The 26,604-nt window shown below is 40.1% G+C and overlaps 1 protein-coding gene across 2 annotated transcripts in view; it reads left to right on the top strand.

Moving 5' to 3' along the window:
- The window catches only part of MIPOL1 (mirror-image polydactyly 1), a 197,543-nt gene that overhangs the window by 98,383 nt on the left and 72,556 nt on the right, over positions 1-26,604 (top strand). For both annotated transcript variants that reach the window (XM_079955028.1, XM_079955029.1), the window contains exon 9: positions 2,724-2,831. In XM_079955028.1, the coding sequence (XP_079811154.1) occupies positions 2,724-2,831 (108 nt within the window). The remainder of the gene's footprint in view (positions 1-2,723; positions 2,832-26,604) is intronic.

Below are 26,604 nucleotides of genomic sequence, written 5' to 3'. Positions count from 1 at the left end.
TCCTCCATATTGTCTACACTGACTGGCAATGTGTCTCCAGGGTTTCAGCCTCCAGAAATTCCCAGACCTACCTGGAGATGACGGATTGAATTCAAGGCATTCTGGAAGCAAAGCAGATGCTCTTCCACTTCTCTCCCCTGCCCAACCCCAGAATACTCCCCAGGTAGAGAATGGGGAAGGAAGGAAGCAACGTGGAACTGAATTGGGCCTGAGCGTATGGAGGACTGCAGACTCAATCTCTTAACTATTTTACAATTCTGAAATTCCTTCACGGCCTAGGATCCTCGTACCTACCAGACCGCCTCTCCCGGTACGCCCCATGGAGGACCTTAAGGTCCATAAACAGCAACACCCTAGAGGTCCCGGGCCCTAAGGAAGTCAGATTAGCCTCAACCAGAGCCAGGGCCTTTTCAACATTGGCCCCGGCCTGGTGGAACGCTCTGCCTCATGAGACCAGGGCCCTGCAGAATCTGATTTCTTTCCGCAGGGCCTGTAAGACAGAGTTGTTCCACCTAGCCTTTGACTTGGAATCAACTTGATTCCCTCCCCCTCTTTCCTTTCTCCTTCTGTGATGGAACTCCTATTTGGGGACTTCCCTGGCTTTTTTTCTGGCCCCCGTAGGACCAGTCTGGATAGTTGGCCTTGGTGAAGATTTCACGTTTTCATCCCCAAAAAGTTTTGATTTGAGTTTGTCTGAAATGAGGCTGTATTTTAATGTTGTATTTTAATCTTGTTTTTAAGTTGTGTTTTAATCCGTTGTTTTTATACCTGGTGTTAGCCACCCTGATCCCAGTCTTGGCTGGGGAGGGCGGGGTATAAATAAAAATTATTATTATTATTGTACATGTACACTACATCTTGAGGAGCATTAAACTAATATTAAATGAAAGCTATAATTGTTCCAGTTCATTTCACTCTTAAACATATTTAAATTTCATTGATTTTAGTAGGACCTAAGCATTTGCTACTGTAGATTGGACTCTAGCCAGTCTGCACATCTGGATGTTGCTTATGAGAATAAATAGTTCAATATGGAAAATGTCTTATTTCCCACAAAAATCTGTTCTTTCTTATTGGCATTCTGTACCTGTTCTCTTCAGGAATTGCTTATATTGCAATTTTATTAATATTGTAACTTTGTTATTCATTGGAGAAAGACATTTGCGCTTATTCAGAGATTAATATATGTATGTAAAATCTCTCTGCAATAACATACCCCATGGGTGGTATCCAACTGTAGTATTTTGTTTGTGCGAATGAGCCTTACCTTTCCTCTCTTCTGTTTACACCCCTCCACACACACACACCCACACACACACACACACACAGGAGGTTGTGAGGGCTATACAAAAAGAAGGAAGTTTTGTTATGCCCATTGGTACATTGTTGGGATTTGCCCCATGTACAGTGGTACCTCAGGTTAAGTACTTAATCCGTTCTGGAGGTCCGTACTTAACCTGAAACTGTTCTTAACCTGAAGCACCACTTTAGCTAATGGGGCCTCCTGCTGCTGCCGTGCCGCCGCCGCACGATTTCTGTTCTCATCCTGAAGCAAAGTTCTTAACCTGAAGCACTATTTCTGGGTTAGCAGAGTCTGTAACCTGAAGCGTCTGTAACCTGAAGCGTATGTAACCCGAGATACCACTGTATCTGTTAGCAATATTGCACTCCAAAATGAATTCTCCCAAAGTTTGGGGCACATTTCAGGAAATGTGTTTTTCAGTTGTCAAGTTTCACACTGCTGAGTGTGCAAATGTTATCATTTTCTTACTTTTCTTAACATTTTCTGGTATACAGTTGACTTTAGAGTGTTTATGTTACAGATCTCCATGCTTTCAGAGGTTCCCTTTTATGTTTTGTGATTGCTCTCCAGCCTCCCTTATACACCTTATGGTTCTTTGGTCTTGAATTCTTTTGTCTTTATTTTGCCCTCCAAACCACCGTTTTACCCTTAAGCCAGGATAACTAGGAATTGCACCTCATGACCTTCTGGAAATTTGGTTAGATGCCCATCCAATATCTTGGGCTATGTCTTAGCTGTTTAATTCTTTGAAACATGCTCCCTGTCGCACAAATAATTAACAATTCTGCTGCTTAGTACTAAACTCTAATTATTAATGCAAACACTTGATGTTTATAGCTGTATCTTAAACTGGCATAAGATTATTTTTAATAAGCAATGCATAACATTGTGGATGTAACTTCCAATTCAACATTTTACATGACAGCTTTACTTTCCCATATATAAAATCATCTAAGTCAGAATGTAGACAAGTCTCTCTCTCTCTCTCTCTCTCTCTCTCTCTCTCTCTCTCTCTGTGTGTGTAACTATTTAATACCAAAATTGCTTCTCATTCTGACTTAGAATATTATTTTTTCTCAATAATTTATATGCCATCTTTCAGATATGTTGTGTTAGTCATGGGAATTTGCATTTTTGTCTGTGAGTAATTATACCGTGAGAGAATGAATAAACCAAGATCTGTGCTATCTCATATGCTAGATCACAACATGTTTAAATGTGAAGTTTAAATCAATGCAATAATAATATAATATAATATAATATAATATAATATAATATAATATAATATAATATAATATAATATAATATAATATAATATAATATAATATAATGTTTTATTTGCATTAATTCATTTGGCTTGCTGGAGGAGAAAAGATCTGTCCCAGCTCCTTCACTTAATGGGATTCTTCCCTCGTTGCAGTGCAAACTGCTGGAGCAGGAGCTTCATCATATGAAAGAGCAGAACCAGACTTCTGCAAACAACACGAGACATCTGACTGCTGAAAACAATCAAGAACGTGCTCTGAAGGTAAATCTCCATTCCTTCTTGCAGGCAAATTAAGGTTGTAAGCCCTGGGTGCCAGCTTTCTGTGCTGCATATATCAGTTGTGTACATTTCGGCAGAAGTGAGCTTCGCTGTTTGCCAACAACCCCTTCTTTAAACACAGATACAGCACCCTTCTGTTATGGTATTATTTAGTGGTGTGTGTGCGCCTATGAGCACAACAAAATAAAAACAACATATTCTCCAAATTGACAGGCTGTGTTATGGTAACGAACGTTCAATTCACACCGGTTCGCTTCTGGCAGTATTCTAGCTCTATAGTGTTTGGGGGGAAATCGTCGCTGTTTGCCCAGCGGTAACTGTACAAAATGAATATTTCTAAAGAATGTCTGTTTGATATGCTTCAGGTAGTGTGTGCTGTATTAATAAGATTGTTGACCTATCCTAGTAGTGACCACATAGTTGATACTGATGTTTGCAAAAGGGTAGCTTGTGAGTCCTCTTTCCAGTTTCAGCAGGGGAAGTCTTGTCAGAAAGGATAAAAGGGAGAAAGAGATAAAAGGGAGGAGGAGGAAGAGAGAAGGAAAGAAGAGAAAGATAAAAGGCAGCAAAGTGAGAATATTTGAGGAAATGATACTTTAGCTTTAGAAAGGGCATCTTATGTTGACACTGCATTTCCTTGCTAGACCCTCTTAGGAACCAAAAGGAGAAAACAGATTAAAATAATGTTTTTTAAAAATCCATGTTGTCCTTGCACCAAGCCAATGCATGCAGACAGAGGCTGTTACTTCAGGCAAGTGATGGTAAAGGCTCACAGCAGGCAGGAGTCATGATTCAGGAGCAGGGCAAGAAGTTCAGAATTGGACAGAAGCCTGGAAGATGTCCCAACGAGTTTTCCTGCCAAGACAAGGTGTGGTGAGCTCACATGCAAGACTCTCTCACCTTGTAGGAATATTGGGGTTGCAAGCAGATACTTGGTTGGAGTGGGTGGGTCTGATCCCATCTGTGAAGGTGGGGCCTGGTTCTGAGCAGCAAGGCTTCATACTCCAATTCAAACTCCAGTTCAGTTGCTGCCACCTTCTGTTCAACCTCCTCCATCCCCATCAGAACCTGTTCTCAAGCCTGATCCCAGCAGCACTGCGGCGCTCATGAGACATATATTTCTACATCATCCCAACATGTATAATGAAAAGAAAGAGAGATCTTTGTCCGGAGCCTACAGTTGTTTTATTACTTTAAACTTGTTTTCATTTCCCACCCTTCTTCTTGCTAAGTTGGCTTGAGGATCAACATTTCTGTTGTCTATATTGATTAGTTCTGAAATGTGAAAACATTTGTCCCTGTTAGGGATGGAGAAGAAAACTGAACCCCATTCGATTTAAAAGCGAACCTGCCTAGTTCACACCTTCCAAAGCAATATGTAAACCGAAATGCAGCCATCCTCTGAAATTAGCACATCTCCAAATTTTCTGGTGCAGTTCACTGGCCAAACAGTATGTTAAAAAATGCATCTACTTGGGTAACGTGTGCATTAAATGCATATATTAGCAAAAATGATGCACACAAAAACACACGTGCAAAAATGTGCTATAGTAATTGCTTTGCAAACTTGTGTATATGAGCCAAAATTGTATACAATGTATATATTAGGAGCAATTAACAATAAAATGCTGGTAGATTTTCATGAGGACTTGAAAAAAAGGTTCTCCAATTTAAGATTGGAAAAATGAGAACCTGAGAGAAAACAGATTTGCCCATTCCTAGGCTCTATCAACAAGTGGACTTGTGGCAACTCATGAAGCTAAGTATAGTCATAATTCATGGAATTTTCACAAAGCAGTAGATAAAAAACCAATCCTCGTTTGTGTGTCATGGGAAGGCTCAAAAAGCACTTAGATGAGGGGAGGAATTAGGCTAACATGAAATCAAAAGTTATTCATCCCTGGATGTCCAAGGTGCTTTTTAGTTAGTTATTGTTTAATTATTTGAACCAAGCCCAGCATTTATCATTCCATTCACACAGGGCTAAACTATAAAACTCCCATTCAGAACTGAATATTTGTGCCTGTGACACTAAAGTAACATTGCTCAGAGTTGTCACATTTGATACTTTGAAGTTACTGTGCCAAAGTAGTTGTTATTACCCACCCTATGCATTTTCACACTGTCAATGTTTTCATGTATTCCTGCAAGGTAGTTGAGTCATTCAGAGAGGAATACACAGTTTTCCTCTTTGGCAAAATTGTCCTGTTTACAATACATAATATTTGTCTCCACAAATATTCTTTTCAGTAAAGCTAAAACATTGTAATTGGCTTTTAAAAAGTGGACTCACGTTGAAGACATTTTTACAGCTATCTATTTCTCAATTAATCCCATTTATGAATCGCTTTCTATGAAATGTCTCAAGGTGATTCAGCAATGAAAACATCAACAGTAGAAACATATGTAGCATAGAGCAGGTTCATATATAAAAACCATTTCAAATGTGCAAATACAGATTGGGATAAAATATGGTCTTAAAAGGCTTATTGAGAAAAGGAAGGTCTTTTATAGGTGCTGAAATCATAATAGAAATGGCACCTGTCTGGTACATAAGAAGATGGTGTTCCAAAGGGTAGGGGCCACCACACTACCCTTTATATAATTATCCTAATTGTTTCCTTTGAGATTCATCTACTTTGTCCATGTTTCCAGCAACAGCAGGTATGTGCAGTAAATATTGTAGGTTTTTCGTAGATAGTACAACACAGACTGATTAGGATGACGTCTTACAATTCTTAATGTGATTGATATTATTTGCGGCATAGAAACCCAGAGGTTTCAGCAACATCAATTGTTGCAATCTCTGAATCTGACAAATGTACCTTGCAGATCATGGAAAATCAGAAATCTCACTTTGCACAAATATCATGACTACTTTATAGAGGTGTCTGAAAATGGCCACATGCCTCATGTGACCCAGCTTCCAGAGATTCTATACTGCCTTGAAAGCCAACAGTAGAAGAATTAGTCAGGGCTAATCTTTCACAGGGGACGCAGGTGGCGCTGTGGTTAAAGCCTCAGCGCCTAGGGCTTGCTGATCGAAAGGTCGGCGGTTCGAATCCCTGCGGCGGGGTGCGCTCCCGCTGCTCGGTCCCAGCGCCTGCCAACCTAGCAGTTCGAAAGCACCTCCGGGTGCAAGTAGATAAATAGGGACCGCTTACCAGCGGGAAGGTAAACGGCGTTTCCGTGTGCGGCTCTGGCTCGCCAGAGCAGCGATGTCACGCTGGCCACGTGACCCGGAAGTGTCTCCGGACAGCGCTGGCCCCTGGCCTCTTAAGTGAGATGGGCGCACAACCCCAGAGTCTGTCAAGACTGGCCCGTACGGGCAGGGGTACCTTTACCTTTACCTTAATCTTTCACAGGGCTAACTAGCCAAGCTGAATTGCCTCTTGGCTATTTCCCCGCTTCCCAAAAAGAAAAACTCACACGCTTTTTAGAAGTAGCATGCCACTTTGTGCAGTGAGATTTTGATTTGGATGATATTTACATATGTGGCTCTCTTTACACAAATAGTACTATTGACTCATTTGTATGAGTAATTTTAATTGTGTGCCTAAGTGTCCGTTTCACTGGAGATGAAAGCACATATTAGCAAGAGTATTCTTTCGCTTGTTACCTAAGACAAAAGGATTGAGAGCACAGCAGCCTTTTTCTTTGTGGTTAAAAGAAGGAGACATTTGGTCAAGGAAAAAATATTTCCAAAAGCAAAATAGATTACATTTAAGTGGTGAGTTAATCCCAGTGTATATTAAGGCCTGAAGGGAGAGGGTTTAATATAAACGTTTAATAATACGTAGCTTGTTTAGTTCATATATGCACAATAATACTATTGTCCGGGAAAACATTTCAAATGAATAGGAGCAGCAGGTTTTGGGGGTTTTTTTTCTAGTCCTGCCCCAGGTTTGCTTGTTTTTGAAACATGAATCAAACATTTTAGATGCCTGGGATTCTTCAACACTATACAGAATGTTCAGATTTTAAAATTAAAAATGAAGGTGGGGTAGGGACAAGAAGATCGTTCCAAGCTCTTTAACTTTGCTTTTACTACTGCATCTCTGTAAGTAACCGATTTTGTAGCCAAAAGAGAGATGTCACACTACCAGAAATGTTAAGTTATTGTCAAGCAATATGCTTTATTTTATGGGGGTGGGGTCGAATCATATGAAAAAGCTTTTCCTCTGAGGGACATGCTGTTAATCTAAACCGGGGATGTAAGTCAAATATATATATAAATTGACATGGGTGAAATGTTAAATACCCTCTTTCCTTTAAAGTGGGATTGTTTTATAGAATCACAACAGACCCTCTTGTGACTCTCAAGACAGATCTGTGTTTCAGCACAATCATGTGTCTACTCAGAAGCATGTCCCGTTGAGTTTAAAGCAGCTTCCGTCTACCTAGTTAAGCATGTACAGTGGTACCTTGGGTTACAGACACTTCAGGTTATAGACTCCGCTAACCCAGAAATAGCACCTCGGGTTAAGAACTTTGCTTCAGGATGAGAACAGAAAGCTTGCAGCAGCGGGAGGCCCCATTAGCTAAAGTGGTACCTCGGGTTAAGAACAGTTTCAGGTTAAGAACGGATGTCCAGAATGAATTAAGTTCTTAACCCAAGGTACCACTGTATAGGATTGCCGTACGAACATGGGTTTGACCAAACTGTGGGAAGCAGTGGAAGACTGGAGTGCCTGGCGTGCTCTGGTCCATGGGGTCATGAAGAGTCAGACACGACTAAACAACAACAGGATTGCAGTATTTGAAAGATTACAGTCTTAATAGTGTATGGTTTTTAGCTGCAGTATAACTGGGACTTTAATGGGGGGGGGGGACGCTTTAAAAAGGTATCAAGAGTGAACTGTACTTCTTAGGGCAAGTGTCAAAATAACCCTCCATTAGATTTTCCCATTCACCATTAGTGCATAATGATACATTGTTGTTTGTGCTCTAGTGAAATCTTATAAACGCTGGTTACATAAACCCTTCACCCCAAAAGCAAGCCTTAGGAAGCTCTAAATAGCAATGACCCATGCATGACCTCCTTATCTGAAAATGCCGTTCCACATTCGGTCTGTAATAGACACTGAGGAGACATAGGTGGGGCAAAGCATATATAAATATTTCTAAGCCTCGTCTGTTTTCTAAAAAATAGTACCAGGGCCCCTTTACCTGATATAGCCTCTTTCTTTTGTGTGACTTGAAATTTGTAGATGTCATGAGCGAGTTCCCCACAAGAGCTGAGACAAAAGCAGGGGAGGCCTTAATGCATTCTCAAGGCTGCCCACTAGCCTTGGCTCAAAAGATAATACATGTTTGCACTTTTCAACTTTTCTTTCATTCTTAATCTGAAGGATCTTCTTGACTGCAGTCCTGTGACCAATGAGGACATCAGAACAGATAGTTTCTCAAATCATGTATCTGTATAAATAGTTTTACAAACTATTTTACCAAACTCCCTACCATAATAGTATCCAGGCCGGGAATTCTAAAAGAGGACTAACACCTGCAAATGCAGTGGAGATCCGTAAATGTACTTTAGTTTTTGCAACTTTTTATAGTTTTAACATTTAAGCGTTGCTTCAGAATTTAGGGTGCTCCCCCCCCCTTTTACTGGAAAAAGGAAACAATAAGGAAATTGATAAGTGTATGGTGGTGTGATTAGGCATGTGAGCCAGAAGTGAGAGCAAATACTAAATGAAGAAATCTATTGCTTTTAAAATCCACACTAGATAAATTATTGGCAGGGCTCTAATGTTTCTAGCTGTACAGGAGGTGAAAATTCAGCAAGAATAACTTCCATGTCATGAAAGCCCACAAGAAATAGGATGTTGCTGTTGCATATTCAGGGGTACTTGGTTAGACCTACTGGTCAGTTTGTCCCATCTAATACTTGAAAGTTTCATCCATGAGATTGGTCTACCTCTTATTCAGACATAATGGCAAACTTTGACATTACATATGAACCAACTCCAGGTGTCTGTGACAAAACATACCCGCCAGTAGCAGTGTAGATCAGTCTTAATTTCCAGTGGCTTTGAACTGTGTTGGAACAGTTGGAAAGAAATACTTCTCCGCACATTGTTGCTGGCAGCTGCTTTTTGTAAAAACTTTATTGCTATGTTGTCCTGCTGAGTGCTGGCAGCCAACTAAGGGTCCATACTGAAAGTATTTGCTTTACAGGTTCTAGGAAGCCATTCCCAGACCCAGAACACATAATGCTACATTGCATGTGAGCAGCTTCCATGTGGCTTCATCCATGCTTTCCCATTACATGCATCATTTTATTTGTATACCGCCTTTCCGTAGCTAAAACCATGCTCAAGGCAGCTTACAGCATGGGGGAGAAATAGATAATTACAAATACAACAAAAGTAGTCAAAACAATAAATAAAATACATCAAAAAGTGCACAGCCAATTTGAAGAATTCCACATTAAATAAGAGCTGAAAATAAAGATACCAAAAAATGATATCAATAAGAGGAACAAGTCTCCCCAAACAATACCGCAAGCCGATAGTCTATTTAGTAGCATCAGTCTCTGTAGCTGGCGTCAGTCAGTGTCCTGACCCCACCAAGCCAGGTGGGAATAGGCCTACAAGGCAGGGAGCAGTTCTTCCTGGAGTCACAGCCAAGATGGTCTCCGGAACACTGTAGAGGAGGAGAGTGACATGTGAGTGTTTTTTCTGTGTGATCACCCCCTTCTCTGGGAGCCAGGCATCATTTGCATGGGAAGAAACCACACCATGATTCACGCCATCCGTGTGCTTCTATCATATTGCCATTACTGGTGTCATGTAGGAAGAAACTGTGGGGAAGTAGCTCCAGTGCTGCTCCAGGAATTTGTAAACCAGGGTCTACTGTGATCATGAGATGAGCAGATCACACAGCTAAACTCTGGTTCAGATGGTTTACTAAGCCAGCGAGAGTCATAATTGTGCCGGAAGGGCAATGTTCATGTCCCCTCTCTTCCACCACCTAAAGAATATTGTGCCTTTTACTGTTTTTTAATCTGGTGTCCATGATTCATTTTCACAAAGAGCTGTGGATTTATCATTGGACATAAAAATTGTTGTTGTTGTTTAGTCGTTTAGTCGTGTCCGACTCTTCGTGACCCCATGGACCAGAGCATGCCAGGCACTCCTGTCTTCCACTGCCTCCCGCAGCTTGGTCAAACTCATGTTTGTAGCTTCGAGAACACTGTCCAACCATCTCGTCCTCTGTCGTCCCCTTCTCCTTGTGCCCTCCATCTTTCCCAACATCAGGGTCTTTTCCAGGGAGTCTTCTCTTCTCATGAGGTGGCCAAAGGACTGGAGCCTCAGCTTCACGATCTGTCCTTCCAGTGAGCACTCAGGGCTGATTTCCTTCAGAATGGATAGGTTTGATCTTCTTGCAGTCCATGGGACTCTCAAGAGTCTCCTCCAGCACCATAATTCAAAAGCATCAATTCTTCGGCGATCAGCCTTCTTTATGGTCCAAATTGGCACTGGCGTTATCTGAAGTCTTCTGTCACCTGCCAGCAGATTCTGCTATGCCCAATGTTTGGTTGTCCCTTATTGCTCCAATACTGGGTGATAAAGGTGTAATAGAATGTAAATGTCCCTCTAGTTGTCTCAGTGTACAAGACAGCAATTGTAACACACGCATAGAATGGATCCTCACATGTACATAATAGGCTTAACTATGAATCAACTATGCAGATCCCACATTCCCTCTGTGATTTGGAAAGCCAATAAGCTGTGTAGCGTGCTGCGATAGAATTCCTTCCTTGTTGCATGTTGTTCCTTCATAAGGGCTAGGCACAAATACTAAACATGACTACTACTCACAAGTAAGTCAAGCTGAACGCAGTCCCACTGTGGGGAAGATATTAAAGCAGCACAAATACTTGGAGATTTCAGCCGAGACTATATTAGGATGTGTCATCCTTGCAGAACCTGATTGCTCAGTCCTGGCATGTACTTTGATTTGAGTATTTCATTATACTTATACAGAAATGAATTATTCAGTAGGAAGCAATAAGCTCAGAGAAGTTCTTCTCCTCTCTTATAGCGATAAATACAATGGCCTGGCATTCCCCGTTAAGAGTTCAATCTCCACTGATTTAAATATTCACTTAGGAGTGTTGTGATTTCAAAATCTTACCTTCCATTAAGGAGAAAAATGTAAATGTAGCTAATAGAAAAGGCATGAAGAATGTTAACATTACAGATAAACTAAATATAGTTCAGTTTGAAAGCAGAATTAACTGAACACCACTTGCCTATAAAATCTGCCAGTAATAACTTCTTGGGATGAACCTAGTCAGTTCACACTGTAGAACCAAACTTACAATTAAGATGAGCTCAGTTCACAAACCAGTAACCTGATGTATTTGGATTTTAAATACCCAAAGGCATCCATATGAAGAAAAGGTGTTAAATTCAAAGACCTCAGTCTAATATAAATGTGGATTAGGCTGTAAATATATGAAGTCCAAAATGGTATATAGACAGATATGTGAATAGACCTGTGTATAGTCAGGTCCAGTTCACTCAGTCAAAGAATGCAGTTATTTAAAAATATATATAGATATGAATATTTTTGCTCAAATGGCAACAGGCAAGTTTGGGCTAAAATGCTGTTATTGCACATCCTTCGCCCCCCCCCCCCTCCTTGCTTTTGTAGGTATGTGTGCTACAGGGTTTTTTTTTGGGGGGGGGTTACTCTTACAGCATGTTTTATCTTATTATAGATAGGTAATGTAGATGAGTGGCAGATTGAATTCCTAAGTATCTCCAGTCAAAAGGATCAAGTGTCTGGTAATGCAGAAGAAAGCTGCTGCCTATACAAGTAGACAACCTTGGACTTTATGGGCAAATAGTCCAAATACAAGGCAACTACATACTGTGGGTGGTAGTTTGGAAGTGAGATTACCAATAGGATCCCACAGCATACAAAATATTACCTGTACAGTTAGGGATGAGGAATCTGCCCCTCCAGATCATAGAATCATAGAGTTGGAAGAGTCACCTAATTTAACCTCCTGCATGAAAGCATCCATGACAGATGCCCATCTGACTCCTGCTTAAAAACCTCCAAGGAAGAAGAGTCCACAGCCTCCCAAGGGAGATAGCTCCACTGTTGAATAATAATAATAATAATAATAATAATAATAATAATAATTTATTATTTATACCCCGCCCATCTGGCTGGGCCCAGCCACTCTGGGCGGCTTCCATAGAAAGCAAAAATACAATAAAATATCACACGTTAAAAACTTCCCTGAACAGGGCTGCCTTAAGATGTCTTCTGAATGTCAGGTAGTTGTTTATCGCTTTGACATCTGCTGGAAGGGCGTTCCACAGGGCGGGCGCCACTACCGAGAAGGCCCTCTGCCTGGTTCCCTGTAGCTTTACTTCTCGCAATGAGGGAACCGCCAGAAGGCCCTCGGCGCTGGACCTCAGCGTCCGGGCAGAATGATGGGGGTGGAGACGCTCCTTCAGGTATACTTCAGGTCTTCCTGTTAGAAAGTTCTTCCTGATGTTTAGTCGGACTCTCCTTTCTTGTCACTCAAAGCCATTGGTTCGAGACCTACCCCTCCACAGCAGGAGAAAACAAGCTTGCTCCATCTTCTGTGTGACAGCCCTTGAGATATTTGAATATGTTGTTTAACTCCCATTAGCCCAGGCATAGGCAAACTCGGCCCTCCAGATATTTTTGAGACTACAATTCCCATCATCCCTGGCCACTGGTCCTGTTAGCTAGGGATGATGGGAGTTGTAGTCCCAAAACATCTGGAGGGTCGAGTTTGCCTGTGCTTGCATTAGCCCCACCCAACATGGCCAGTGGCTAGGGATCGTGGGAGTTGTAGTCCAATGGCTTCTGAAAGGCCGTGGTTCCTCGAACAACACTATGAAGGAACTTTCAGGAATTTGTAACGTGGGTTGGTATTTTTTTACATCCTTTGCATTGTTGTTAGACTACAGAAAACACAGAAAGTCTCTTGCAAAATAGAGTAGTGGGGGGGGGAGTGTCTGAACTGCCAGGTACGTGCAGAGGAGCAGCATGCCACTTCCAGGTGTATGTACAACACTCTCAACCTAAGAGGTCTGAGGCATAAGAAACATTGGTGGATGCTTCTTTCCTCACACCTTCATGGCAAATGGCACCTGCTGAAATTCCTCTTTCTAAAGAACCTTGAAAGCCCTGTTCTCCTTTGCATCATATGATCACCATGTCAAAGACTAAGGATCTGGAAGTGTCCTGAATGTACATAGGATCAGTGCCTTAGCTGTAAACTGAACAGATGTTCAGTCGCAAAAAATACGTGTTCTTAAGCATCAAGTATCTGATTATTCCTAGAGAAAGTATTGGTGCGAATTTACACCAAATACTGAAGTGATGGTGTTTTGTGTATCGCCTGGTTTTCATTCTTTTGTTAGAGTATTAAACAGATATTAAATTTTATCATTAATTCAGCGCATGGTCTCTCTTGAAATCCGCTTAATTACAGATTGACTCCAAGGATTAGGCAGCATGGATTTTAATTTTAACTGAAACAAAAAAAGAAAAAAGAAAAAGAAAAAAGCTCCTTAAAAACTATTCTTGCAGATCAATTGTCAGACCACAAAACGATGCAAACATCTTTTGACACGTGAGCCCGTCAAATTCAAAACATTAAAACAAAGTTAAGTGAACCTTTAAACCTAAATTGTGTCATGTCGTCTTCCAAATGTTTTATTAGCTATGACCTTGGAGAGGAATGTCTACATCTCTCAAAAGTTTTGTTTTTTCAGTTTTTCTTCAGAAAAATAGATTCACGCTCTTGCTGGGTTTTGTTTATGTTCAAAGGAAAATGACATCAGCTTTCATGTTTCCTCTCTTTCGGTACTTAAAAAACTTGCCTGGCAAAGTTGACATTGCAGTAGAGGCAGAAGCAACTTAGGTCAGAGCATTGTAGCTTCCTACCTACAGAACTTTAAGACTTTGCAACCCAGACTTCAATCTAGTCTGCAGTTTAGCAGATGTGAGTCCAGAAAAAACATTTTTCACAAACTGGAATTTCATCTTGGAATTACTTCTGTAAGAAGCACAAGCGGGGGTTTTGTTGTTTTTAAAATGTAGGACTTCTAAGAAAGACATGCAAAGTTTTAAAAAAAAAATATTTCAAGCATACACAAAATCGCATTGGATGATATCCAATTTTGTCATTGAGTAGACCTATTGCCTTATTGTGTCTCTTGTGAGTATAGCTTACTTTGATATCTCCCTTATATGCAGCATTAAACTACAGATTTATTAGTCACATAAATTTAGTATGTTCCGTGTAATTAATAAATAAGGAAGGCAAGCAAACTTGATGAGATTTATTTATTAGAAATAAAATTAGTTTGACTTTTTAACTTATAAATTTATTTTTGCAACAACCTGCTGCTACTACTACTATTGTGGTCTGATTTCATTTAGCTTGATAGACATATATAATGCTAAAGTGACATTCAGAAAACACATTCACAAGTTTACCAGATACTCGTTACATAATCTGTGTTTGAATTTAAAATAAATAAATAGATGCTTTAGGAGTTGGAAGGATGGTGGGAAGGAAATGGAGAAAGAATATTCCATTGTTCAAGGGCAGTTGTGTGATGCTAAAAGCCACAGGTTTAGAAATCACTTATTCCAGAACAAACATATTAAAAGCAATTAGGTTACTAAAGAACAAGCAGTTTCAAGATTGCATCAAGTGATTTGGATTAATGGTTTCTGGCTGCAAGGCAGGGTTAATCCATTTGCACAGATCCAGAGTTGGAATCTGGATTTAGCCAGGGTAGAGCTTTCTGCAATTCATAGATTTGAGCCTATTCTGCCCATATCACAAGAAGGCATGTATGAAGCATTATTTTCATCTAAAGTAGATGAAGGTCAGTCAGGGTCAGTGTTGCATACCCTCCAACATTTCTCTGATGGAAATAGGGATGTCCCATTCCTTAATGATAATTTTGCTATTTATACCCCACACATCTTACTAGGTTGCCCTAGGCAGCTTCCAACAGATATAAAAACATAATAAAACATTTTTTAAAAACCCTCCCTGTACAAGATTACCTTCAGACGGCTCGGGGGTCAGATAATTCTATACCCTCCCAACATTTCTGCAATGAAAATAAGGACATCCTAAGAAAAAGTGGGACATTCCAGGATCAAATCAGAAACTGAGACAGCTTCTCTAATCAGGGATGCCCCTGGAAAATAGGACACTTGGAGGATCTGATATTGTGAGGCATCTGTAGCCCATGAAGGGCATACAGCAGGGGTCAGCAAACTTTCAACCATGAGCCGTGTCCCTCAGGACTATATTTTTTTTGGGGGGGAGGGATGAACGAATTCCTATGCCCCACAAATAACCCAGAGATGCATTTTAAACAAAAGCACACATTCTACTCATGTAAAAACACCAGGCAGGCCCCACAAATAACCCAGAGATGCATTTTAAATAAAAGGACACATCATTCTACTCATGTAAAAACACACTGATTCCCAGACCGTCCATGGGCCGGATTTAGAAGGCGATTGGGCCGGATCCAGCCCACGGGCCTTAGTTTGCCTACCCATACAGGCAAAGATGAACCAGCCTGGAGACTGGAATTGCCGTGCTAGGCTATGGAGACCAAAGCAAAAAGAGCCAAACTGAACATGAATTGAACGTGTTGCATTTTTGCATTTAATGTACAGTTTTTGAAATTCAAATAATGGCTATGGGGGTTGAGTAACAATCTTGGAGCTGACTAGAAGTGGTAGTTTAATCTTTTCCTGCCCCTGCAATCCTGATAAAAAGGCTGAATCCTATAAGCTGTTACAGTCATACCTCGTGTTGCATCCGCTTCATGTTGCGTCATGTTGCGGTACCCAGAAGTACCGGAACGCTTCGAGTTGTGGGCATTTCACATTACAGACGGGCCTCTGGAATGGATCCTGTCCGTAACACGAGGTACCACTGTATTCACATTGATAGGGTTACTGTTGTGTAGATCCCAGTTATTCCTTGATCATTTGTCATGAAAGTCATGAACATATACATAGGATATTGTAGGTTTTTTAAAAAAAAAATGTGGGGGGCAGAGAAAAGGCTGCACAAACATTACTTAATGAAAGCTGCTTGTCTCATGAAGCATCAGTAAAAAAGAAAAGGTTAGTACCTGAAAGGTGGGGTGGGGAGGAAAGCTAATTTCTCATGGAGGCAACCAAAAATGTCCTTAGGGGGCAACCCAACCCCCCTGGCTGGCAACACCAGGGTTAATGAAACAGCATGCATCCACAACCCTACCGCTGGGGCTGGCCAGCACCAGAGGAGGTGGTAGCGGTGGGAAATGGCTCTTGCCCAGGCATAGGCAAACGTCCAGACGTTTTGGGACTACAACTCCCATCATCCCTAGCTAACAAGACCAGTGGTCAGGGATGATGGGAATTGTAGTCCCAAAACATCTGGAGGGCCGAGTTTGCCTATGCCTGCTCTTGCCTGTGCCAGCTCTCAGGTTTTACTCACTAATACACTAGTTGGAGTGTTTTCTTAACAATAAATCTTTCAAGTACACTGGTGCCCATACTATAGATGTCGTATCCCAGTGCAGGATCTCGAATTTCCCTTTAAGTTGTTGCCCAGCCAGGTCTATGAGTGTGCCACCTGCTTCCCAACTCTCCGGGTAAATCAAGCAGCTTTTGGGGTAAGTCGCTCTTGTCTAAATAATACAGATTACATAGCTTGATTTACCCATTGTGTCTTTTGAGCCCATAGCACAGTATGGGAGATGGTTGCTACGGTACTTTAGTAGGTCCAGTTTTTGCCATTTCAAAGCAAAACATCTCACTTAGCAGTCATTAAACAGATTGTGGCTGTGTATGCCCAAACTGAGCTCCAATTGTCCCTTTCCAGCTGCAGCTTTTAGCACTGCTTTGGACTCCACTCTGGAGAGCAGTTTTTCAGAGGGTTGTCCTGTTCCAAGCAGAGGCTACATGGAGAACCACTTGGAAGTTTCCGAGCTGTCTTCAAAGGCAGCTCCAAACAGAGCTTGCGTAAGGGAGCGACTTAAGGGTATGAATGACCATGGCGGCTGATGTTTATAAAAACAAGTCACCGAGTAGTTTCACTGGATCCAGTAAATTAGCCTGCTGATTCTCTGGATCATGCTCTTTGTGCGTAATAACTATAGCGCTTTCCAAGAAACCAAGAAACTTATCTTCCAAATAAAGTAATTAGTAAAAAAAAAAATCAAAAAATACATGACTAATTCGAAGTTGGCTACATTTGAAAAGAAAATTAGAAAAAGAACTATTTGCTTGAGATTTCCTGGACAATACCTTAAGCTCTGAGTTATTTTGAGGTGTTGAAAGGTGAAACATTTGACATTTTCTTGTTAAGCTCTCCTTTTAAAAAGAGAGGGCGGGAAAGAGGCATAGCCACAGTCGAGTTACGGCTGTTTGTGGTTGTCCATGACAGCAGCTCCAGTTTTAAAACACCTGTGTTTACTCTCCAGCTTTTCTCAATCTGCTGGAAGTGGCCAAAGAATGAGGGGAGATAGACCTGCCTGATGGCTGAGTTGCCTCTGTAATCCAAAAGAGAGAGACAGAAATCAGTCCATTAACACAGCTAATCATTAACCGTACTTTTGACCCTTGTTTCAAAATATTTTGATCTTACTTTTGCTAAATGTTTTTTATTCCTTCCTACAAATAGTTGAAATGTGAGCAAAGTATGCTTTTAAAACATCTTATTTACAATCTGGGCATTTGTGGCATTTTAGCTGGTCCTAATGAAGGTGTTATCCTAATACTGTTGCTTCAGAAAAGAAAGAACTTTTGTGTACAGCTGGTAATTTGAAAGTTGGGCTAGGGAGAGGGCTAGTCCCTGGAAAAGCCATTAAGAGCCAGGCTCAAACTTCAGGGACAGTTTGCACTCAGTTTCTAATTGCTAACTGAGGGAATCATTTCCCAACCCAATTTCCAAATTTTGGCACTGTCGCTAAAAGAGAAGATGGAGTTGATACCTGCTCCCAACCTGGGGTCATTCAGATGATTTAGACTGCAATTCACATTATCCCCAACCATTGGCTGGAGTGATGCAAATGGTAGTCCATAATATCTAAAGGGGAAATTGTTGGGGGAAATTGTCTTATATGGACCAGCCCTTCCTGATAAGCTTTCTGGAGCATGCCCAAATATTTCCTCATTAATCCTCAGTGTATTTTAAGCATGTACCCATGATAATTTTTGAAATAATTTATATAAAATAAGAGTATCAACCTGTATCATCTCATTATATTATCAGTATACATTTGCTTGTAACGAGTGCCTCTCCCCAGTGGGGGGGGGGCAATGTAGCCACCCAAGGAATTCTGTCCCCTGCCCAAGACCCCACTGATTTTTGTAGCTGTAGCAAAAAGGGGAAATGTAAAGTACTGTATAATTAGTGCTGCGGCTGACAGAGCTGTGAGTGCCCTGATGGGGATCCACATTGCTTTCTCCCTGGTCATCAGATTGATCACTGGGTAGGTGGAGAGGGGGTGATAGCCCCCATGTCAGTTGGTTTGTATCAATCAGCTGAAGGGGTGGGCTGCCTATATATGTCCTTTGTGTTCCATGCATAGAAAAACGTGAGGGAGAGAGAGAAGATAGCACACCCACTTTTGGCCAATCCCACCACTGACATGTGGACCCCAGATGAATGCCAAGGATGAATGTGGCTCTCAGATAAAAAATGGTAAGTCACCATAGCTTGGTTTCCAGACCCTTTATCATCTTGGCCACCCTCCTCTGCACATATTCCAGCTTGTCAATACGCTTCTTAAATTGTGGGGCCCAGAACTGGACACAATACTGCAGATGGAGTCTGAGCAAGGCAGAATAAAGGGGTCCCATTACTTCCCTTGATCTGGACACTAGACTTCCGTTGATGCAGCCTGGAATAGCATTTGCTCTCTTCCCCCCTCTCCCTTTTTTTTTGCTGCTACTGCATCACACAGTTGATTCATGTTAAGCTCGTGGTCTACTAAAACCCTTAGATCCTTTTCGTGTGTGCTGATATCAAGCTAGGCATCCCCCATACTATATTTGTGCATTTGTTTATTCCTTTCTAAGTGTAGTTCATATCTCTTGTGCTTTTCATTTAAGAATACGTGTAGCTAACCTTTGACCCCTCCACAGATGTTGCTGTACCACAACTGCCACCATGGCTAATGGTCAGGGATTAATAGAATTGTAGCCAATCAACATCTGGAGAACCTGGATGTATTTTCTCAGTTACTGGTTTTCATCAAGTGAATATAGTTGACAATTTAACAAGTGCCAACTTACCAGGTAATTATGAGTAAACATCTTGCCAAGCAGTGAAGAGTGGCTTAGTTAGTGCACATTCTCTCACCTGCTCAGAAAAGTGGAGAAACAGAGAAATAGTACAGTTCTCCTCAACATTTACAGTTGACCAGCATGCCAAGTGGTTACACTACATGCCGCCCTGGTTAAATTTTTATTTGCCTTTCCGCTGCATGTTTCTATTCAAGTCATGGGAAATAACTCCAATTTCCTGCATGTCTCGAATTAAACACAGCCTTCTTTTTAATCTGTTTCCTTACTGTCTGGCAAGAACCACTTCTGCTCTAATAATGCGATATGGTTATCACTCTGATGAGGAGATTAAATGAGTTGTTAAAGAATAGTTGCTCACTTGAATGAATGGAAGAGTTTGAGATAGAGCAATATATGATTGGTCATATCTCATGACTGTTGATCATTAAGCAGTCAAAGGACTGATATTATGCCTCATAACTCAAATGGAAACAAATACAGGGAAATATGGTAAACAGGTATTTATATCTTAACCATAAAACCTTAATCAGTAGGGAAAGATATCCTGTACTGTAGAGCACCTACTTCATGAATTAACCTTTAACAGTTTGGTTTTTTAGATGATATGAGAGAGATTAGAAGACTATATATTTTCTGTTCAAAAGAAAAAGCTTCAAATAGAAGGTGTCTTGAAATAGTTTGTTGTTTTTGGAAATGTTTTTAATCAGTCACATGTGTCCTAAAATCGATTGTCATTTTATTTGCATGTCGCTTTTCCATCGTTAAAACCATGCTGAAGGTGCAACATTACAAATAACGAAAGTAGTCATAAACAATAAATAAAACACATCAAAAAGTACACAACAAAGTTGGAATGTTTCCACATAAATCATCATATCTAAAAAGACAGATGTACCAATATCCATAATTACCATAAATACCACAGCCCATTTGTCTGCTCAGTGGCCTCAGCTTCTGCAGGTGGAGTCCAGCAAGGCAGGAAGTAGAAGAAGAAGAAGAGTTTGGATTTGATATCCCTCTTTATCGCTACACTAAGGAGACTCAAAGAGGCTAACAATCTCCTTTCCCTTCCTCCCCCACAACAAACACTCTGTGAGGTGAGTGAGACTGAGAGACTTCAGAGAAGTGTGACTGGCCCAAGGTCACCCAGCAGCTGCATGTGGAGGAGCGGGGACGCGAACCCGGTTCACCAGATTATGAGTCCACTGCTCTTAACCACTACACCACACTGGCTCGCCCAGAACTCACAGCCAAGATGGTTTCTGCAGCCTCAGCTCCTGAGTTCATAAAATTGGAAGGCACCCCCATGGGTCACTCAATCCATCCTGCCGCAATGCAGAAATCACAGCCCAATAATCCCCAGCAATCAGTCAGCCAATCTCGAGAAACCTCCACTGAAGGAGAGTCCACCACCTTTCATACTACACAAGCTGGGCTTGCAAAATGAAGAATCTTTGGGATTTGCCAAAGCTCCTGGTCCTGCACAGGAAAGGAAAATAGTTAAAATGAGGTTGGTTGTTTTGTTGCCTGTGACCTTCTGCTTTAGATGAAGGATGGGGAACACCGTAACTCTCCAGATGTTATTCAGTTAGAACTTCCATCACCCCGATCACTAGCCATGGTGGCTGAGGCTGATGGGAGTTGGGGGTCTGAGAACATCTGGAAAAGGGGTCAGCAAACTTTTTCAGCAGCGGGCCCGTCCACTGTTCCTTGGACATTGTGGGGGCCGGACTATATATATATATTTTTTGGGGGGGGTGAACAAATTCCCATTCCCCACAAATTACCCAGAGATGCATTTTAAATAAAAGGACACATTCTACTCATGTAAAAACACACTGATTCCGGGACTGTCCATGGGCAGGATTTAGAAGGCGATTGGGCCGGATCCAGCCCCTGGGCCTTAGTTTGCCTACCCATGATCTGGAAGGCTGCAGGTCCTTCATCTCTGCTTTTGAGAGTGTTCATGCTGGAAAGCTTGGCCAAGAAACATTGCGCATAAGAGCCTACAGGAAAAACCTCAGCAGGCTTTAATTAAATTTAATTAATTAAGAAACAAACCTGACAAAAAAACTTCTTAAAATCCTGTTAATTTTCACGAGGGTGTGTGGGAACTGAAATCAATGGAACATACATTTATCACCATTTATATGCTTGCATTTAGCTGTGTCACATACTCTTGACTCCCACCCACTACATCATTAATGTGGCTTTCTGTTCCCTCTGGCTAATGGGTTCATTTTTTTTGCAGCAGCAAGTTTCAAAACCTAAGTGTATCATTCCAGAACTGCAATCCAAAACACAAATACTAAGCCCCAATGAAGACAGTGGGACTTACCTCAGAGCAAATGTGCATAAGATCACATTGAAGAGCTAAATTACATCCTCAGTATGGTTACTTTGAAGTATATTTCATTAGAATCAATAAATATGTGTAGGTTTGAGGCTCCATATAATACTTGTTATTAGCAAGTACTGTATATTAGTGCCAAATTAGTGATAGTGACAGGTTCCTCCCCCCACTAAAAAAAGAACCAAAATTCTATACAATGCTTAAACATTAGAATTATACTAGATATGTGGCCTATAATGTTAATTATAATGATTATTTGTACAGTGTTACAACGACTAGGCACTGTATAGTAAATATATTAAAAGGAACAAGCTTTATAATCTAAAAGATGCTGAAAGTTCCTTACTTGACTCGGAATGGGCTTTTATATTTATTCTGTAGAAATATTTCTGTCTTTTTCGAAGATTTGACTTACAACTTGAGGTGTCACCAATTCTACAGAGTGGGCGTAGCTGCTTTTGCTGGAGAGTTCCAGTGATAGGATGCTATTATTTAAAGGGAGGAATTGTTCCCTTGTGTTCTTGGTTGTGAAAGAGACATGGAAATAATCACTTCAAAATGAAATTTTGAAATCTAGACTTGGGGAAAGCTTGCATAAGGAAATAAATTTGAGCATACTGCTTTCCTGTACTGATAAATAGTTCACGTTAAATGACTTCTCTATTTAGTAGCACATTTCTCTGTGAATGATAAAAATAGTACTGTGAAATTGCTGTGATCAAAGTGATAGTGTTGTCCGTCTTTCAGCCTGAAATACCAGTAAAGCCCAACAGAAACCTGACACTCATGTTGAACAGGATTCTTACTTTTTACTAATCATGGGGGGGGGGGATAGTTGCGAATGGATTCATCCATTCTACCTGCACGTAAAGCTATCAGGAAAATATTGATTGGAAGCAAAGCAAAAATTAGCGGGTCCCTGAAAGGAACAGGAAATGAGCTTGGTTTATACTATTTAATATGTTCAGCTTAAATTTAAAACCCAATGAGTTATTAATCTCCTTTTGTAAGATTTACCTTTTTAATAGTCGGCCAACCTCTTCATTGCCTGTTAGGGTTTGTTTTTGAAAAATCAAAGAACAGATCTTATCAGGTGGGGAGAACAGAGATTGAAAAGTGCTTCAATTAGCAGTTTTTCATGCAGAATCAAAGAATCCAGTTCCATGGAGCATTCTATATAAATAATCTTGACATAATTTAAATCGATACGCTGGATGGGGGGTTAGCTGTAAGAGGAGTGCTGTAACCAATGTGCTATGTATTAGGGGGCTGAATCTTCAAGCCTAGGATCTTACAAATAATAGCGTAGAGCCCTCGAATCCATTTAATCTCATTTTAATATTCTCATTTATATATTCTCATGTTCTGATTTTTCCAGGGGAAAGTGTGCAGCTACCTTTGACGCGATGCGCTTACTCACGCTTTTGCAATTATTTAACAAAGCGGGGGCGAGTAGTGTAATTGGAACCCTGGGAACTAATATTTTTGTGTGTATTTATGTACCAGACGAACAAAGAGTCGCTACCACCAGCATCCCACACCTGGTGTGATTCCTCTTTTGCTCAGTCTTGGCTTTGTTAAGTTTTGCTTCTTAAGAATCCTGGGCTGTAATGCTACCAGCAATAGTCGTCATGGATGTTAACTCAACAGCAAAATTCGCCCAAGGTTGTTGATAAGTCATGCAAATCGCATTAATCTAAACAGTGTCACTGGGATATTTCACCTTTCCCAGAAAGGAGTGACTTTTGATAGATTGATTGAAACCCAGGAACCCACTGCTTATTCCTGCTTTCACCTTTAAACTCTGACTCAACCACTTTTTTTCCATTTCCTTAGAAACACTAAACAGTTGGTGCTACTGTTTTGGCACTACCTTGAGTTTTCTTGATCACAGCAGTTGAGGAAATAAAGAAATTAGTGGGGGTTCCCTTCTGACATTCTTCATTTCATGTTCCAATGAAATTCAACATTTTGAGTGCCGCTACCTTCTTTGAACCATGATAAAAAGGCAGTTAATAATAAAATATTGAAATTTGCTTCCATTTTAGCATGCGACTTAACCAAACCCCTTTTCAACCTCCATTTGATTGATTACTGGCTGGGATAAGTTTATACTGAAATCTTTCCTTTGTCCTCTTTATCCCTTGCTCACCGTTTCATTCTTTGCATGTCAATTATTAACGCCGTGACGTTTCTTGTTGCTGCAGTAACTTTGTTTCAATGCAACTGTTGCCAGGTGAATTTTGTTGGGTAGCTCGATTGGAACATTTGCCAGTATTTTATGAGATATATCAGGAAGGAACTGTGATAGACAGCTTGTGGCGGTTTAGAATTTTATTAGAATTCTGTTCCTATTCTGCCTTTGTGTATTACAAAAACCACCTGTGCCCTCGTACTCTGACCATGACTTGACACAAGTTAAAATTACACATTCGCACGTAATATACAATATACTTGACAGACAAAAAGTGTGTGTGTGGTTTGCATGTGGCATAAATATGGGCAACATTACGAATGCATCACCATTAAAATCTATTTCATTTCCCCATTAACTTTTGTGTTGTAGGTGTGGATCATACCATGTCAGCATTTACAAACAATGCAGGAATATAATAAAACTAGGTCTCAATTCCTCCCACCTAAGTCTAGTAAATATTACTTATCTGAAATGGTTGGGGGAATAAAAAAAAAATCATGTTCTTCTTGTCTGAATGCTGAAGAATTTTTGTTTGCATTGCAGTCTGACAAGTCAGAAGTCCTTGAGGACACATAAAAACAGAATATGGAATATCTTCTTGCTATGTGTGAATTTAGGATAACTAACCTATATTTTAAACGTGTAAATGGGTTTCCCACTTTCGGCTGAGGCAAATTTAAAATAGCTATATAGCTAAGATCAGTTGCTTTAAATCAGTGGCCAAAATCAAGCTATAGATTACTCAAGATATGGCTGCACATCTAGATATTTTAGCTGGACTTCCAAAATGTCCAAATTCTGCATGTAGGCATAGTCTGTGTTGCTTTCATTGCATGAAACTGAGTATGACAGCAATTTTCAGAAATAAATTTTGGACTAAAGGAATCAATCTGTGTGTTTTTTCCCAGATTGCTCACTACATCCCCTGGTTTTGCATATATGTTTTCCAGTGTGGATCAGCATCACAACAATAAAAAATACTAAAAGTCAGAAGAATCAGGGAGGGGTGAGATCACCCTTTGCCAACCTAGATTGCACGTTCAAAAGGATTGTCAGATGTATTACAGATTAGTTAATCCAATTATATTAAGTAGATAAAATAGGTTTCTCCCCACTATTTTTTCCTAAGCTGTCTTCTTCCCGATAAGGGAAATGGAAGACTTGCTTAGAAGTGTCAAACATAGTTTAGTGAAAGTTTCTGTTTTGTGTTCAGCTATAAATATAGCAGACAAACCTATCTATATATGATCTCTATTATTTTGGTACAGTTCATCATTGATAGCAAATTCTGGTGAGACCTGCTTTACATTACACAAGTCCTTACTGTTGTCTTCTTTCCATATTCACATAAAGTAGCACCAAATAACTAAAGATAGCACCAATTTCTAAAGATGATGCTGGGCAAAGGGGGGAGTAGCTTTGTGAGGAAAGGCATTCTCTCTCAAACTGAAACTTGTTACAAATTTTGGATTTCTTTTGCCCCAAGTCATATTAACAATGAAATGGTGCATAGAAAACCCAACATATCAAGTTATGATTCCTTAAGAAGCATTATTTCTTGTTTACCTTTATTGGTCACCTCATAAATGGAATTCTCTAGGCACTAAGATAATTCATTTCTTTTGTGTTTGCAGGTTGAGAATGGGTATGTGTTTCACTCAGGGCTTTGAGATACAAAATAATGAACTTTGCTTTAAAATTTATGTATAAAATTTAAAACACATCAGTGTTAGAAATCCACTTTCATGGGCATTGTGTGGGCTGTTCGGGCTGGCTTTTTTATTTGTTTGCTTGCCCTGTAATGTCTCTTAATTGATATTGTCCCTCTTAATGAACAGAGACTTGATTATTGTCAAGCTTCTCTACTTAAAAGCTGGCTGAACAGGCTTTTTATGGTGATTCTACCCAAGACATAAGGAAGGAAGGACATGAAAGGGTGAATATTCAGCCTGCCTTAATCCTTGTTTTCAGTAAGATGGTGTCTTTAATGTGAACTAATTAGTGGATAGACTTAAATTCCTGTAGACTTGTCCTTTGTTGGGTTGTGATGCACAGCTTTGCTTACATAAGAGAATCAAAAAATCTATTTAACATTGCTTTCTTTTTTTAACACATCTTAATGAGTTTTAATAACAAAATATTTGGAACAACGTCAAGAATCAATATATAAACAACCACATAATCATCTATCTTAATATTATTTCAGATATTCTGACTTAATTTCAAGCATGTTGTTATCCCACACATAAGGAAATCTGAATGATACAGTGAGCACCCAAAATGTCATGACTAAAAGACATTTCAAATGGAAGTTAGTAACAGACAAATAATGTTAAAAAATGAAAACTAAGGAAAGTGCTGGTGTATTCTGACATGCATATCAGTATGTATAGCCTAAAAGTGGGGACACCTCTGTTTTTGACATTCATAACATTCTTCTTTAGGTTTAACAGCATTCATGTGTGAATGTCAACTTTATCAGATTTTCAGCATTTACTGTTACCTGGATATGAGGTTATTTTAAAATTTTAAGCAGTAGAAAAAATACATATTTCCATCATTTGCTTATTCGGAAAATTGTATCCTGTGTTGTAACATTTATCAACTTGATGTCAGAAATTTCAGATTATTTCCACTTTTGGTATATGTCAAAAATATGTCTTAAAATAAGTAAGTTAAATAAGCAGTTGGTTGTTTATGGTTGTTTATGAACCAAATGTGCTGAGATGAAAAGACATATTTGCTAATTTCCCTAGAATGTATTGCTTTTATTTCATATTGTATAATGAAGTTTCCCACTTGTGTGTCTTGTGAATTCTCACACGCATACAACTTAAGGCTATTCCAAATCGTGGTAAAATATAATA

This window comes from Podarcis cretensis (genome assembly GCF_951804945.1).
Source record: "Podarcis cretensis genome assembly, chromosome: 1".
Lineage (NCBI taxonomy): Eukaryota > Metazoa > Chordata > Lepidosauria > Squamata > Lacertidae > Podarcis > Podarcis cretensis.
Note: the sequence above shows the minus strand (reverse complement) of the source record. Positions and strands in the feature narration are given on the sequence as shown.